This window comes from Monopterus albus, unplaced genomic scaffold (assembly GCF_001952655.1).
Source record: "Monopterus albus unplaced genomic scaffold, M_albus_1.0 scaffold35.1, whole genome shotgun sequence".
Lineage (NCBI taxonomy): Eukaryota > Metazoa > Chordata > Actinopteri > Synbranchiformes > Synbranchidae > Monopterus > Monopterus albus.
Genome location: NW_018127915.1, coordinates 702263 through 718172, shown reverse-complemented (window position 1 = coordinate 718172; position 15910 = coordinate 702263). Strand labels below are relative to the sequence as shown.

At 40.9% G+C, this 15910-nt stretch overlaps 1 protein-coding gene across 1 annotated transcript in view; it reads left to right on the top strand.

Annotated features, from left to right (window-relative positions):
- The window catches only part of clec16a (C-type lectin domain containing 16A), a 38791-nt gene extending 24979 nt beyond the window's left edge, over positions 1-13812 (top strand). Inside the window, exons 20-24 of the mRNA XM_020597754.1 lie at positions 4076-4227; positions 4934-5138; positions 8197-8367; positions 9243-9380; positions 11232-13812. Of these exons, the coding sequence (XP_020453410.1) occupies positions 4076-4227; positions 4934-5138; positions 8197-8367; positions 9243-9380; positions 11232-11848 (1283 nt within the window). The 3' untranslated portion in view covers positions 11849-13812. The remainder of the gene's footprint in view (positions 1-4075; positions 4228-4933; positions 5139-8196; positions 8368-9242; positions 9381-11231) is intronic.
- The last annotated feature ends 2098 nt before the right edge of the window (positions 13813-15910 follow it).

Here is a 15910-nt window from a genome sequence, read left to right as displayed (position 1 = left end):
AGAGCACTAAGGTTCACCACAAATTCCCCTTAGCACCACGTGTCATACAGTATCTAGATTAGCCGTATCCTCTGATGCATGTTTGCTTTTCCTCTGACATTTTCTTTGCTCACCTTTTAATGCAGTTCATCTTCTTGTCTTTTTGTGTACTGATCAGTAGCTCAACTGTCAAAGAAAATGTACTTGCACCAGCAAGATGTTCTGTTTTTTACATAGATTTACATAGATACAAAGAAAAGAGTGTTGTAAATTCCACTGGGTTGTTCAATTAGTGATGACTCTACCATCTGTGGCAAATGTAGGTGGCAGGTCTTATGAGTTATCTGTGACCACTGAGCTGTGACCTCTGTACTTTTTGGAAACACATTTGCTGAACTTTTATTGATGTAAAGCTGATCAACATGGCTTCTGCCCATGACACAGCAGTGGTGCTTTCAGATACTGTCTGCAAATGGTGCTAGTCTCTTCATTAGAATATTGTCATTTCTGTTTGTCTAGTTTTTCTTTTTAGACAACCTGTGAAACCCATAAGCAGCTGATATCAAAAACTGGCCCAGGTTTTAGTTCTTGAAAGATTTTCTTTGAATCCTGCTTTATTTTCCCAAACACACCAGATTCTCATGTCTTTTGGAGGGCATGGCTGTCTTATAAATTTCTTGACAAACACATGGAAACATACCTATTGAAACCAAATATCTCCCTGCAGCTTTACTTTCAAATTTAATTTGGTGGTTGAAACTGTGACTGTTCTTGCCAGTCAAGAGTCTGTGGCAGGTTAAGGTAACTATATCCTTAATCTCATCAGGTATGACATAACTTCCAGTAATTTTCTGTCACTTGAAAAGATAATTTTATGCATTCTGTGGTTTAGTAATAATGATAAAACTCTGCCCATGTTTGGTGCTTGTTGATTTTACTCTTGGGGTTTGGGTTTTAAAAACCACTGTGGCTTTCATTTAAGTAAGCAGGTTGACTAAGAAAACACTTACAGTGAAATTGAAGGGAGAGGAAGGGGTTTTTCCTCATGGGGTGGGAGGTTTAACTCTTCCACCTTTCACCCACCACATTTTGTTTCTGACCACCACCTCGATGTTTCACCACAGCCTCTATAGCAACTCTTGAATCATAGATTGCTAATGCCTGTACCTGTAGGTTGTGTCAGTGGAGTTGAGAGATTTTCTTACAGCTGGGAGGAAGTTGCGTTCCCACCGGCACAAACTTGACCTTACTGTACTATAAGAGTGAGGGTGTGCTTGAGCAAACATACTATGTTCCATACATGTGACTAATTCACAATACTTTAACATGCACAGTTTTCAGTTTTCTGTAGTTAGTAAAGTTATTAACACATCCCTTGATTGCACAGTTTTCAGTTTTCTGTAGTTAGTATTGATGGTAAATCTCTTTTTCTCTGTAGCTGTAAAGTTATTAACACATCCCTTGATTTTGTGTGTTGTAATCTCTTTCAAGTAGTTAAACTAACAAGAAGTCACTTGATAAACTTGACTCTTTGTGTCATTTATTTTTATAAATCAGTTATCCCTTGAGAATGTGCAAGAAATATGATGCTTGAAACTGAACTAGAGTCTCTTTTTTTCTTCTGTTCACCAGTGAATAGTCGTTCTGTTTGTCTTCAGTAATGTTTATGCAGCCTGTCAGATTCATTAGACCCTTGATAGCTCAGGGGAATACTTGCAGGGACAGAGTGTTGGACACATACAGTACAGTCGGTTTAGACCGGCAGTTTTCCACGGCACTGTTTGCTGCTTTTTACTGAATAACTTAAGGCATACTGCATCTTGTTTAGTTGTACCTGAAACAGAGGGAGAGCACAGTGTCTTAAATTAGTTATGGAGTTACTAAGTCTGAAAAACAAAAAAGAACCAACAGATTTGTTTTTACCCTTCACTTTGTTTTTCTGGGAGGGGCAAGGATTCTACCTTATGAAACCAAATCTTTGTTAGAAAGGCTTGGATGAATGTACATTCAAAACAAATTCAGTGGTTGAAACTCTTTCATTGATCTCACAAAGCTACTGGACCGAGTTGGCTTGGCATCCGTTTACTGTCCCACACTTTTAACCTACCTTTGCCTTCGTTTGTCTGTAAACAACATTAGTAGTATTTGGAGGTGGAAGGGGTTTTCCCAGCTGGTCTAGGGAATCGACCCATCCTACTTCCCCCAATTTTCTCCGACCATTTTGCTGTTTGTGTCCTTTTGCTATACCATATTAAATCGGGGATTACCTCTCCAGCTGCAGGTACTTTTCACTGTTCACCATTTCAGTTCCTGGTAATCCCCATTGATCTTTTAATACTGGTTAGAGAGAAAGTCATTAACTTGCCTCAGTGTGTGTTTCATCAGTGGTTTGACAATAAGAAAAACACCAAAAACAGTGTAAAAATAGTTTGCCACCATATCAAACATACATACCACTGTAGGGGCTGGTAACAAAAGCCTGACTGTGCTCGGGTATATAGATCCAACTAGTGAGTCACCAGTTTAAAGTTGAACTGCTCAAAATACTTGAGAATAGAATCAAGGAACCAAAGACCATAAAGATTATAAAGAGGAAGAGACATCTGATGAGACTGAAAATCATCAGGTGTTGTACGTCATTGTGGTATTAACTACTTCACACTTATAGCCAGACAAGCTGGGTGACATTTCAACCAAAATAAGTGGAGTCAAATGAGGTCATCACAGGTTTCATTGGTTTCTACTACTTCACATTTATAGCCAGACAAGCTGGGTGACATTTCAACCAAAATAAGTGGAGTCAAATGAGGTCATCACAGGTTTCATTGGTTTCTTTTGCTGTAAACTGAAGTGAGGATTGGTGGGAGCTTACTATTCATTATAAAAAATAAATAAATAGATACATTTGAAATAAAAACATATTTCAAACTTACCATATTTGTTTTGCTCTGAGGTTTTTCTAAAGAACAGGAATTGTTAGATTTTCTTTTGTAACATAAAACAGAAGTAGCCTGTTAACATCAGTGTCCTCGTTTTATTTGTTGTGCTAGTAGTCAAATATGTTCCAGTGAAGTAATCACCATTAACTGTGTTTGTGTCTTAGTGTAAGATTTTATTTTAGTAAATAATCAGCCAAAACTTTGAAGCTTCATTGTTTTAACGTGAGACTTAAAGCTCTAGTCCATGATTTTGGCAAAAGACTGTTTATATTTGCACCTAAGCAGATCCACAGCTCCCTTTGTAACCACACCGCCCAGAATTTGAGAAGGTCTATTACCATGACAATGAGAATAGTGACTGGAGCAAGAGCTGAAACCAAAGGAGAATACAGCGCGTCAGACAATAGCAAAGAGCAAACAATTTACCCATGTGTCCAGCCACAAAAGAGCAATGTTGGTTCTTAAGTCTTTCAACTTCCATCATTGTAAAGCAGCACCTGTGTTTACAGGTCCTCAACCTCATCTGATCTCAGTGCTTCCTTTTCGAGTTTTGTCCTTTTGATCTTTCCCTCTTCACGTGTTTAGCTATGTAGGCTGTGACTGGTGAATCCCAATTCCTCTAATTGCCTCACAAAGCTTTTTGCCTTTAAACTGTTGGTTTGGCACCTGAAGAATTTTTTTGGGATGTGTATGTCCCCGGTTCTCTGTATGTGAAGCATCCAGTAAAGGGGCGTCAATCCGTAGCACAACTTCCTTGAAGGATACACTTGTGTATCCGCAGGTTATAGCACCTCCAGCTAATAAAGCTGAACTGTGGACTATACCCTTGTGTGTAATGTATTTGTTTATTAGTACACTATGTTAGATTGCTGAGCTACATTTTTAGCATGTTTTAAACTAAGGCTACCTCTGATTATTCAGTTAATGGTGTACTCTTAAAAAATGTCCAGGGCCCAAAGATGTTTGGTTATCAGAGATAAATGACAAAGACAAGCAAGGAATCCTCTCATTTAAAAAAAAAAAAAAAAAAAGTGTTTTCACTCTTTCTGGTTGTAAAATGACTAAAGCGATTCACAGATTAACTAAATATTTTACTGACCTTTGTGTACTCAGATCTGAATCACTACATTTACACTGATGTCTGTCTTCTTTTTCAGATAACAGTGACCTAATAGCATGTATGGTGGTCAGTAAAGAGGGCGGCCAGGCCCAGAGGTTCCTCGCCGTAGATGTCTACCAGATGAGTTTGGTTGAACCAGAGACCAAACGCCTCGGTTGGGGTGTTGTCAAGTTTGCTGGCCTCTTGCAAGTAAGAGAAAAGTGTTGTGTGTGTGTTTTCTTCTTTATCTTTATTATGTACTTTACAGTTTCCTTCAGATGCTGACTTGTTGTTTTTCCATCTCATTTTCACATGGGTAATTTTAGATGTATCATCAGCAGGGGACATACAGTAACATCATTTCTTGGTATTTTGACAAGTGTCAGCCTGTTTAGTCTTGCTACATTCTGGTTACATTATGTTCTGCAGTGTGATCAATATGATCTAAGATCAACTGAAATGATGATGCGTTTGATCTTTCTAAGGAATTTATAAAATCTGAATTGCAGAATATACAGTGTGCTCTTGTGAAACTGACACACTGTGAAAGTGTTAATGCAACATGTTTCCTGTATGTATTGAACCTATTGTATATAATATAAAGTTCCTTTTCCTTTTTCTGCTTAATGAATTTAACATTAGCTTCTGTTTTAGGCTCTGACCTTTCTCTCAACTTACTTTTAGTACATCTGTATTTTTCAGTCCAAATTATTCCAAAAATGATTCCTTCCTTTTTCTTTTTTGCGTGCTCTTACTTATTTGCTTCTCCCTTTTAGCTTTCACCTTGTTCATCCCTACTTTCTTTCTTTACCTCTTTCTATCTCTCTTTAAACTATTTTCTCTAAGCCGTTCAAGTTCTAACCCTCTTTTCCTCTCTTTGTTCCCTCTCTCTCCTTCTCTCTTGCTCTTTGAACAGGACATGCAGGTGTCTGGCGTTGAGGACGACAGCAGGGCGCTCAACATTGTCATCCATAGGCCCAGCTCCAACCCCCATGCCAAGCCCCTGCCTATCCTGCAGGCCAACTTCATCTTTGCCGACCACATCCGCTGCATCATCGCCAAGCAGAGGTTGGCCAAAGGACGCATCCAGGCCCGACGCATGAAGATGCAGAGGATCGCAGGCGAGTAAAAAAGGAAGTTAAATTGACCCCTTTCTTTGTACTGGAAGGCAGAGTGGCTTCCCTTTACTCACTGAGTCTCGACGTGAGTCAGAAGCTGCTTGGAAGTTATGCGGTACAGACATTTTTACCAAGTCCTCAGCAAAACATCCTCAACAGAAGGATAAGAGCCACTTACATTAAAAAAATACACTTTCAGAACACCAAATCAGATATAGTTCAGTTAATTATTAATTTTTACTAAATCTACCAAACTGCTGCCCAACAGAAGGCAAAGCTAATATCTTTGTTAGGACCTGCAAAGTGTCACATATTTCCCGGAATCAGTGTTTCTATTCTCGTCGTTCAGTTTAATTTTAATTCTAAAAAAAAGGACTTCCTCTGTTCTCTTTTTCTTGCACTTTTGTTATCCATGCTAATTCACAGAAATGTTGCCAGGACACCACAGTTCAGAGTTGTTGTTGTTTGTTTTGTTTTTTTACCACAATTAATGCTGTGGATTTAAAAGTTAAATCTTTCTTTACTTTACAGTACTACTATTTGTGAGGTGCATTAGCTGAAGACCCTGCATGTATGAAATTGGTTTTAAGTATGTGCCTGTGCACATTTGTGGCCGGTTCTTGCTGTGGGACTTGCCCTGGGTCAGTGAGGGCCAAGTACCCACCAACAGCGATTCCCTTCAGTCTCTTCAGTCCGAAGCAAAGAATAGGATTTATTGCAAAGGTCACAAAAGGCAATATCTCCATTTCTGATTAGCGAGGCAGAACACTTACATCCACAGATGACCTATAGTAGGGGTCACCACACCGATTGACCTGTGTACTGTCAGCTGTCAGACATATGAGCAAAATGAATAGCTCTCAGCATAACCTCAAAAAAGGCTCCCTCTGTCTCTCCTTCTCTGAAGTGCCCCTCTCAAGGCCACTGGGATCACCTCTTATTCAGCCTTATACACAACAATACTGAGTAAATATACAGTATTGTTCAAAATAATAGCAGTACGATGTGACTAACCAGAATAATCCAGGTTTTTAGTATATTTTTTATTGCTACATGGCAAACAAGTTACCAGTAGGTGCAGTAGATTCTCAGAAAGCAAACAAGACCCAGCATTCATGATATGCACGCTCTTAAGGCTGTGCAACTGGGCAATTAGTTGAAAGGGGTGTGTTCAAAAAAATAGCAGTGTCTGCCGTTGACTGTACAAACACAAAACTATGTTGTACAAAATAGGCTGTTCAGCTAAAATGATCTCCAATGCCTTAAAATGGAGAGCAAAACCAGAGAGACGTGGAAGAAAACGGAAGACAACCATCAAAATGGATCGAAGAATAACCAGAATGGCAAAGGCCCAGCCAATGATCAGCTCCAGGATGATCAAAGACAGTCTGGAGTTACCTGTAAGTACTGTGACAGTTAGAAGACGTCTGTGTGAAGCTAATCTATTTTCAAGAATCCCCCGCAAAGTCCCTCTGTTAAAAAAATGGCACGTGCAGAAGAGGTTACAATTTGCCAAAGAACACATCAACTGGCCTAAAGAGAAATGGAGGAACATTTTGTGGACTGATGAGAGTAAAATTGTTCTTTTTGGGTCCAAGGGCCACAGACAGTTTGTGAGACAACCCTCAAACTCTGAATTCAAGCCACAGTACACAGTGAAGACAGTGAAGCATGGTGGTGCAAGCATCATGATATGGGCATGTTTCTCCTACTATGGTGTTGGGCCTATTTATCGCATACCAGGGATCATGGATCAGTTTGCATATGTCAAAATACTTGAAGAGGTCATGTTGCCTTATGCTGAAGAGGACATGCCCTTGAAATGGTTGTTTCAACAAGACAATGACCCCAAACACACTAGTAAATGAGCAAAGTCTTGGTTCCAAACCAACAAAATTAATGTTATGGAGTGGCCAGCCCAATCCCCGGACCTTAATCCAATCGAGAACTTGTGGGGTGATATCAAAAATGCTGTTTCTGAAGCAAAACCAAGAAATGTAAATGAATTGTGGAATGTTGTTAAAGAATCATGGAGTGGAATAACAGCTGAAAGGTGCCACAAGTTGGTTGACTCCATGCCACACAGATGTGAAGCAGTTATAAAAAACTGTGGTCATACAACTAAATATTAGTTTAGTGATTCACAGGATTGCTAAATCCTAGAAACAAAAACGTTTGTACAACATAGTTTTGTGTTTGTACAGTCAACGGCAGACACTGCTATTTTTTTGAACACACCCCTTTCAACTAATTGCCCAATTGCACAGCCTTAAGAGCGTGCATATCATGAATGCTGGGTCTTGTTTGCTTTCTGAGAATCTACTGCACCTACTGGTAACTTGTTTGCCATGTAGCAATAAAAAATATACTAAAAACCTGGATTGTTCTGGTTAGTCACATTGTACTGCTATTATTTTGAACAATACTGTAACAAATATAGTGAATTAAATGAAATTAAACAGATACAATGAATACAGATATAAGCATATAAGTAATGAATTAGTACAGTTAAACCTCTGGACTTCCCACGTTTTTCTGCGTGCTCATTCTGATGGACTTCCCCATCAGTCACTTGTACTTCTTCTCTCAATGGTCTAATTCTTTGGCATTACACAGACAATAATAATAATAGATGCCGTTTTTATACTTTAAAATTCCTTTTACAACAGCGACACTGCCAGTCGCTGCCTGCCCACCAGGGGCACCTTGGGGTTCAGTGTCTTGTCTAAGGACACTTCGATTTGTGAGACCGGAAATCGAACCACCAACCTTCCGATTGGGAGGTGACAGGTCTACCTTCTGAACCACAGCCACCCCGAAGATGTCTATGATCTTGCCAATGCTGCAAAATCTGGGAGGATGTGGACTCTGCTTGGCAACGCAGTGAAACACATAATAATGTTTCTCACTTACACTGGACTCAGTCATAGAGCAAATACAGGAGCACCTTTTTTTTTCTCAGACGTGTTCTCCCAAAGTTAGTCCTCTACTGTAATTTCAGTATAAATCCCAGAGTGCACTGCATGTGCTTTACTTATATCCCTTCTTCCTGTGTATGCAGTTCTAATGGACCTGCCTGTGCAGCCTAGTGCAACAGAGGTTTTGGGTTTCAATCAGGCGGCAAATGCTTCACCCAGCGGCCTGCCTTTCAGATTCTACGAGCAGTCGAGACGGGCCCCCAACGACCCCACAGCAAACAGATCAGTCTTCGCCTCAGCAGAGAAAGTACCAGGTAAAAGGACAGATAACCAGGATTGCCTCTTTCTTGGCTTTAAATGTAGACACAGTAGACATTTAATACATAATGGATAAAAATAAGGTTTTTCATTAATAACGTAACTTCTTTCTTTTTGAGGATTAGAGAAAATGTTTCCTTGAAAGTTTCCATTATCTTCTAACTGACTTGATGGTCTGAGCAGTGGAAATGGGTTTGTGAATTGATCTTGAGTGTAGAAGGGTAACTGTCCGTTATAAAAACAACACAGCAGCACCACATTTGATGTGATGCCTCATCAATTTTATTCTTTGTTCAAAATTAACACTCATTTTGATTCTGATGCCTGAAACACATTCCAGAAAAAGTTGGGACAGTAAGATGTTTACCACGGTGTAATGTCACCATTGTCTTCAGCATTAATGGAGCCATCACAGAAGTGTAAGTGACCTTTGCCCTGGGCACTGACACAACCCCAGACCATGACGGACCCTGGCTTTTGGGCCTGTTGCTGGTAACAGCCTGGATGGTCCTTTTCATCTTTGGTCTGGAGCACACGGTGTCCATTCCTTCATCATCAAATAATGTGCTGCTGCTTTGTTTTCAGTGTAATACAGACACAGATGATTTACACATCACTGTTTTCAGTTTTAATTTTGATTTTACATACTGTCCCAACTTTTTCTGATTTGGGGTTCTACATTGTGTTTTCCACATCTATGATCACTGTTCTTGTTCTGTGAGTTGTGGGGAAGTTACAATAACATGAAGCTTCAGCTGAATCTCAGAATGGATTAAGTCTAAATGCATATAAGCCACACACACACACACACACACACACACACACACACACACACTGTGTCTCTGTTTATGTTCATGTGCACCATCCCCAGGTTTTGCAGTGGCTCAATGTGTGTCGCAGCACAGTCCCTCGCCCCTCTCCTCCCCCTCGCCTCCCTCCAGTGGGAGTGGGAGCACAGGAAGATGTGACTCTGTTACTACAAGCACTATATCAGCTCAGAGCCCCACAGGTAGTGCAAACACACAGTGCAACCCCAGATATCAACACAAGTATAAATGAGCCCACACTGAACATTATTATACACACAATCTGGTCTATATAGGGAAAGTAAAATCCCTATAGAATAATTTATCACTTCTAATGGCGTACACCACTGTGACGTTGCTGGAATTGTTATGTAGCTGAGGAGTGGTTAACATAGGGGTTCTGCGCTATACCACACACACTCCTCCTCCACAAAGTATTATATGTGCACACCACAGAAACCACAACAGCTTGCATTGGTGTCAGTTTTTATACAAGCTGCCCATGACGCACGTGTTTCTCTGTGCTGCTGCTGTCTCGGTTGTATAGGTGTCTGCATGTGGTGTTTTATCGATGAAAATATTTACGCTTAACCCTTATCCTTCAACTGTCAGTCTGGTCACTGAGGTGCACTTCGCCCCAGTAGGTTCCTGCTGTTCAGTATGTGCACGGAGCTTAGTTTGGTTATATTACGCTCTGGATTCTGTTATTCCATCGTTTTAGTTGCCATCTTGTCAGCCCCAAAATGCATTAAAGTGCTTGAGTGTGTGGAAACAAGAAAACAAACAGTAACCTATGAAGCAGTTTTGATTTTGTAGATCTGGCAGTGATTACTGTAAAACTGTTGTATTATGTCTCTCATCCTGCATCCTTACTCTCTTGTAATGTAAGTATACTTATGTAGTAGCTTCCTTAGTTTCCATAGTTGATGTTGTAGCTCTCCCTGCACAAACCATAACGTTGCTATTAGATCATTAGCGCTGCTGCGGCTGCTCCTAACACTCTTATACATTGTTCACCCTGTACCTCTTTTACTTCTGCTTAGATGCTTTTCTGAGCCAGTGATACATCTGAAACAAGCTTGGCATTGTTAGATTAGATCTGCTTATTCTTTTCATTGTAGACAATGAAAAAAAGGAGGTACAGTATTTGGTAAACACACTGTGCTGTATGAATCAGTCGTCACTCTGCATGTATGGCACGTTTTAAGTTTTGCCCCACACAAACGATTGAGATTGCTGAATTTATTTTTGACCTTACCTCACAGTTATTTTCTTTTCATACCAGGGTGAATTTAATCTTTTTTGTTGCCGTACATTAAATCGGAGGCTGCGCCTTTTGCCTCTTTACATCTGCTTTTTGCAGAAAAACAAATAGTATTAGCAAAGCAGGAAAATGATTTTTTTTAAAGGATAAGGTTGGCCATTTTCTATATTAACAGTATTTTCAACACACATACAGAGGCTAAAACCAGCAGTGATTTCACTGTACTCACGGTTAATGTTTGTAAGTTTGTCCTGGATTACCTTATTCATGTGCCATAGATCCCCATTGTTGTTCAGAAACAAGTAAAACCAGTGAAGCACAATGCTGCCCCGGGTGATGTTTCCTCATTACGAAACATTAGACCCTGATACTATTTTAAAAATGTTGCCTCAAAGGCTCCAAACTGCCCCAATATTTTACAGTGTCTGAAGTAAACGAGTCAAATGTCCACCCACAAGACCTCTGGATAATCTTAACGAATACTAGTGTCTGGTGTTTTGTAATGAAGCAACATGTAACCACATGCAGCAGTATGTTTCACTGATGTCTTGAATTGTTTTTGAACAACAGAAGGCTGTGGCACAGATGAATGAAATAATCCAGGAATAACAGACAGTGACAGTGAGTAGAGGCAGTTCACTGTTGGTTTTAGTCTCTGTATGGGGAGTGCTGGAAAACATTGCTAAAGAAAATGAGTGTCCTCATCCTTTAAAGAAAAGCCACATTATATGCTAGCAGGGCCAAAGTGGAAAGCCTTAAAAATCTGCCTCCCACTCTCCTCTCCCCCTAGATGATGGTACGTTTTTGGAGCACACCCCACCCTCCTCCTCAAGTGGAGAAGGTGAAGGAGGAGGTGGAGAAGTGACACTAGTCTCCTGTGCTCCCTCGACTCCAGTCTCGGCACCGGCACTGGCCCCAAGCCTCACTCCTGCCTCGCAGCCCACCATCTCCCTCCTCACTGACGACCGTGCCGACACCCTCAGCGTGGAGTCACTCACGCTGCTGCCCCCCACCGACTCACCACACCTGCATCCATGCACCAGCCATATTCCCATGATGTACTCCCTCCAGAGACCGGATGCTTCCATTGCAGAGGAAGAAGTAAATCAAAAAGAAGAGGAGCTGCAAGAGGAGGAGGGGTCGCCGACGGATGAGACGGAGACAGATGTGACAGTAAAAGAAGAAAACACAACAACAGAGTTGCTCACACCCACTGACGAGGCACCAGAAGAAGCAGAGGGAGGAGAAAAGCCAGAAGGCGAAGACAAACACGTAGAGCTGGACAGAGACCTGCTCTCTGCTGCAGAGCTGCAGGAAAGAGACGACCTGACAGCTGCAGAGTCTGTAGAGAAGACAGAAGATGCGGAGGCACACGCTGGATCCCCAGACTCACCTGAACTAGATTAAGCAAAACACGCACCTTCATGTTCATACACTTAAATCTGTCTCTGGCCTGCAGAAAGGACAAACAGGTGTGTTGGTTACAACATACTGAACTAGGCTGCAGTATATTTTCATGTTGCGATCTGTAGGTAGTGTGATTTAAATAGTTGAAGAGGCTTTTGAAGGCATCTCAGCATTTGTGTTTGCACATGAAGAAAGACTCTTTACATATAGAGAGAACAGAAGATGAGACAGACACTGGTTGAGCTCAGCGAAGGCTCAAAGCACATTTAGATTTCTCAGCACTCGAGTGTGTGTAGTTGTGTGTATGCAAGGGTTTTTAGCACGCGTGTGTAAATGCACATAACCAGCAACATTTTTTACTCATTTTGATCAATTGTCAGCTGAAAGGCACACGTACGCAACATGCTGCTGGTGTGAGCTGTTTATCCACCTTTGGGAATTTCAAATTCTATTTTTGTGTCCTATGTTCTATAACAGTTCACCACAACTTGTTTTGTGGTGGCGGTCACTATATGCTAACACACACACACGCTATGCATACAGTACACACAGAGTCAGCTGCACAGCCTTTTAACCGCTGCATGTCACAGCCATTTGCAGGCACTGCCACCTAGGACTGCCAGTGTGTAGGTGTGTGTTCTGCATTTAGTTTAGTTCTTATCTTTGACATGAAAAGTAGCAATCCATTCATTTGCCATTTTCAAATCATTAAGTTTGAGATAAATACTCTAATATCAAGTTAACTCACTTGATTGATGAAACTCTCACAGCCTCAGAGTGATGCAGTGATCGTGTGCCATGAGAAACATTAGTCTTCAGGTCTGCACTTTGCCACATACACACGGGGTTGAATGTATCCGTTGGCTGCCCCTCAGGCGCTGACCTCAGGTGTGCTTTCCTGAGAATCAAAATCGATAAATGCTTTAAAAGCTCTGCCTGCTTTCTGAAAAAAGGTTTTTCTGGTGAACTCTTGAGATGTCTTATTTTCCAGGAACAAAATAATGAGTCTTTTTTCCTAGGAAACCCCAAAACATGAAGTATGATTTGTTTAAAACATGGAATTATTGAATAATAGCCGAAAGAATGACAAAGGGACTCGGCCAACATTAGGATTTCCTTTGGTTTTTGGAAACCAGATGCTGAGTTCAGCATCTGGGCCAAACCCCCTCCTCACCCTTCTCCTTTAACCAGCTGAAAAAAAGCTTTACTACTGCAATAATGTAAACCAACGAGGGGAGAGATGAATGTAACATAACTTCTCTCTCCTAACAGCTGTGTCGGTTGATTGCTTTGATTGGCATCAGTATATTTTAACCTTAATTAATGACTTGATTTGTAACTCTTAGGAACAAAGCACACACAGATTCTTTATAACATCACTTCTCCCCATCTGCTCACCATTTGTAATCTTTTTTTTCTTGTTCCTTTTCTCTTCTGCCTTTGCTTTCCAACACCCTCTCTTCTTTACCACGAGCCACGATCATTCAGCCAGTTTCTTAATGCTTGACTGTTCTGATTTTTAACTCTATACAGTCAATGAGCTGATAAAGGAGAAATTCAGAGCAATACTATTTTTTTTGTCCATCTCTTATTGTTTCCAATGTGTTACTGTAAATAGCAGAAGAATGATAGTGATGCTCACTGACATGCTGGAGAAGCTTGGCGCTGTAGAGCCGGTGCTGATGTTTGGATAAACACGATGCCATGTCAGAAGACGACATGGCGCCATGGCGTCTTCTGACATGGCATCGTGTTACCTGTAGCCACTGGCAACCTCTACCAAAACATGCCGTGACAAGCGTCCATTATGAAGTCTGTCTTTGTAGTGCGTGTGTGTGTAATATGTCTGTATGCTCTGTAAATGCTTTTGGCTTTTAAACCTGTAATTATTGTTAATAAACTGAAACAGAGGGATAAATAAAGAACTGCAATAAATTATTCTACTTAACAACAGTGAGACAGTAGAATGAGCCTTGTAATTGTGCTTCTTGACAGAAGATGGTCTTTCTCTCTCTCTCGCTTGTGATTTTCCTGTGACAGACTGGTGACCTGTCCAGGGTATATCCCACCTCTCACCCAATGGCAGCTGGGTTTGCCCGCACCGTGACCTTCAAAGTCCAGCTTGAATCATTTCTGCAAAGAGAACTGTTACTTCCAACACGTCAGTTCAACAATCAGGTGTAAACTTGAGCTTGAAAGCATTATGTACGTATCTGCTTTTGGCTTGAATTCAGATTTGTGTGTCAGACTTGTCGACCATGACGTGCACTTTCTACCTTTGCACTTTCTACCTTTGCGTTGTGTTCCTGTGGCTGCTGCAGGAGCCCTCAGTCATCTTGTGGTCGATATGTGTTGCTTTTATCGCGGTTCCTCTCTTCAGGGAAGTCAGACATGTGAATGGGTTCCTGGTACTGCACCGATACTGAAAAGGTTTCAAGTGTGTTTGTTTTCTCTGTGCCAAACCACAGTGACGACATTAAATTTAAGTTTTGACTGTAGAGATTTTACATTTGTCTCTGCAGTTCACTGTGTGTTAGATCACCAATGAAGTATTTGTGTATTGTGTAAGTCTCATTTACATATACCAGTTATAAAAATTTGCTTTTGACCAAAGGTGGTTCAATCCCAGACTCTGCTACAGATCCTGATATTTTTTTCTTTTTTTTTTTTTTGTAACCTGCATTGTCTGCATCGATGTTCACTTTGGCTAAACAGTTCCTTTCCTACCTTTTGAAGCAAAGTTATGTTTGTTGATGTGTAAACTCACAAGCTGTTGGGAACCTCATCAAGACTGTGTATCTCTTCACTTGAGTGCTTGTAGATGTGCATGTGCTAGCAGGGACAGAAACAAAGCAAAACATGGCCCGCAGATCAAAACATTGCTCCCTAGTTCCTCTACTGGTCAGAGGCTCCACAAGGTACCTTTTTATTTTTTGGAAATAGAAAAGTGGATCCTAAAATTAAGGCAAGTACATTTACTCAAATACAGCACTTGAGTGTAATTTTGGTGCATTTGTACTTGTGTACTTTCATTTTCTGCTACCTAATATATTGACTCCACTACATTTCAGAGACAAGTTTGCACTATGTTGATTTTACAGCTTTTGGTATAATCATCAGACTTGATTGATCGATCTTGGTGTAATTATAACTATAGAGGTGGTTAACATTAGGTATAGGCTTTAGAGGCCAACCAACACCTCTGAAAGATGCCAGTTTGTCATGGCACATAACTAAAACATAATAAGTTGTCATTTTTGCACTTAAGGTTTAGTACCAATTAAATAAGATACAATGTGGGAAGGCCATTCTTTGGTCCACCTGAAGGACAAAGGACATTCTTTTGAGGACAGTGAAGTCCAGATCCTCTCCAGAGAACATCACTGGTTTGAGAGAGGAGTCAAGGAAGCTATTTTTGTCCAAATAGAACACCCCTCACTAAATAGGGGTGGTGGACTAAGACACAATTTGTCATCCATCTCTATTCTGTTTTGAGATCTCTGCCCAAACATGCCCATCAGGACAATAGGCGTCGGTCCACAGGTGAGGGTTCAAAGACCGGTAACAGCGCTCACCGATACTGGGCTATAATGACTTAGGAGTTAGACATTGTTGGGCATCAAAGGACTGAAACATCACCGATGGGGATAAATATCTCCAACTCAACACCAGTCGGGCTGAAATGAAGCGTCTTGGATGAGAGGGTTTTTCGAGATACAGTGTGTTGATTCGTGAGCTTCAAAGGTGCTGGTAGGCCAATTTTCTTGCCATTTGACAGAGCCAGGATCTCCCCTCCCCCTGCTTCCAGTCATTAACACACATATGGGGGGCATCAATCATCTCATCAAACCCCAAATATCAAATAAGTGCATCTCCCAACACCTCAGACATCTAGGGAAACAAATTATGTGTGGCATATTGTTGGTGTGCCTCTTGCCCAATGTCAGCTGGGATTCCCCCCCAGCACACATCCATACTGACTTTAGTCGAAGCTTAGCCGAAAGCAGAAATAAGCTTTTCCCACATCAGCATACTGTGAGATTTAAAAAAAAAAAGAAGAAT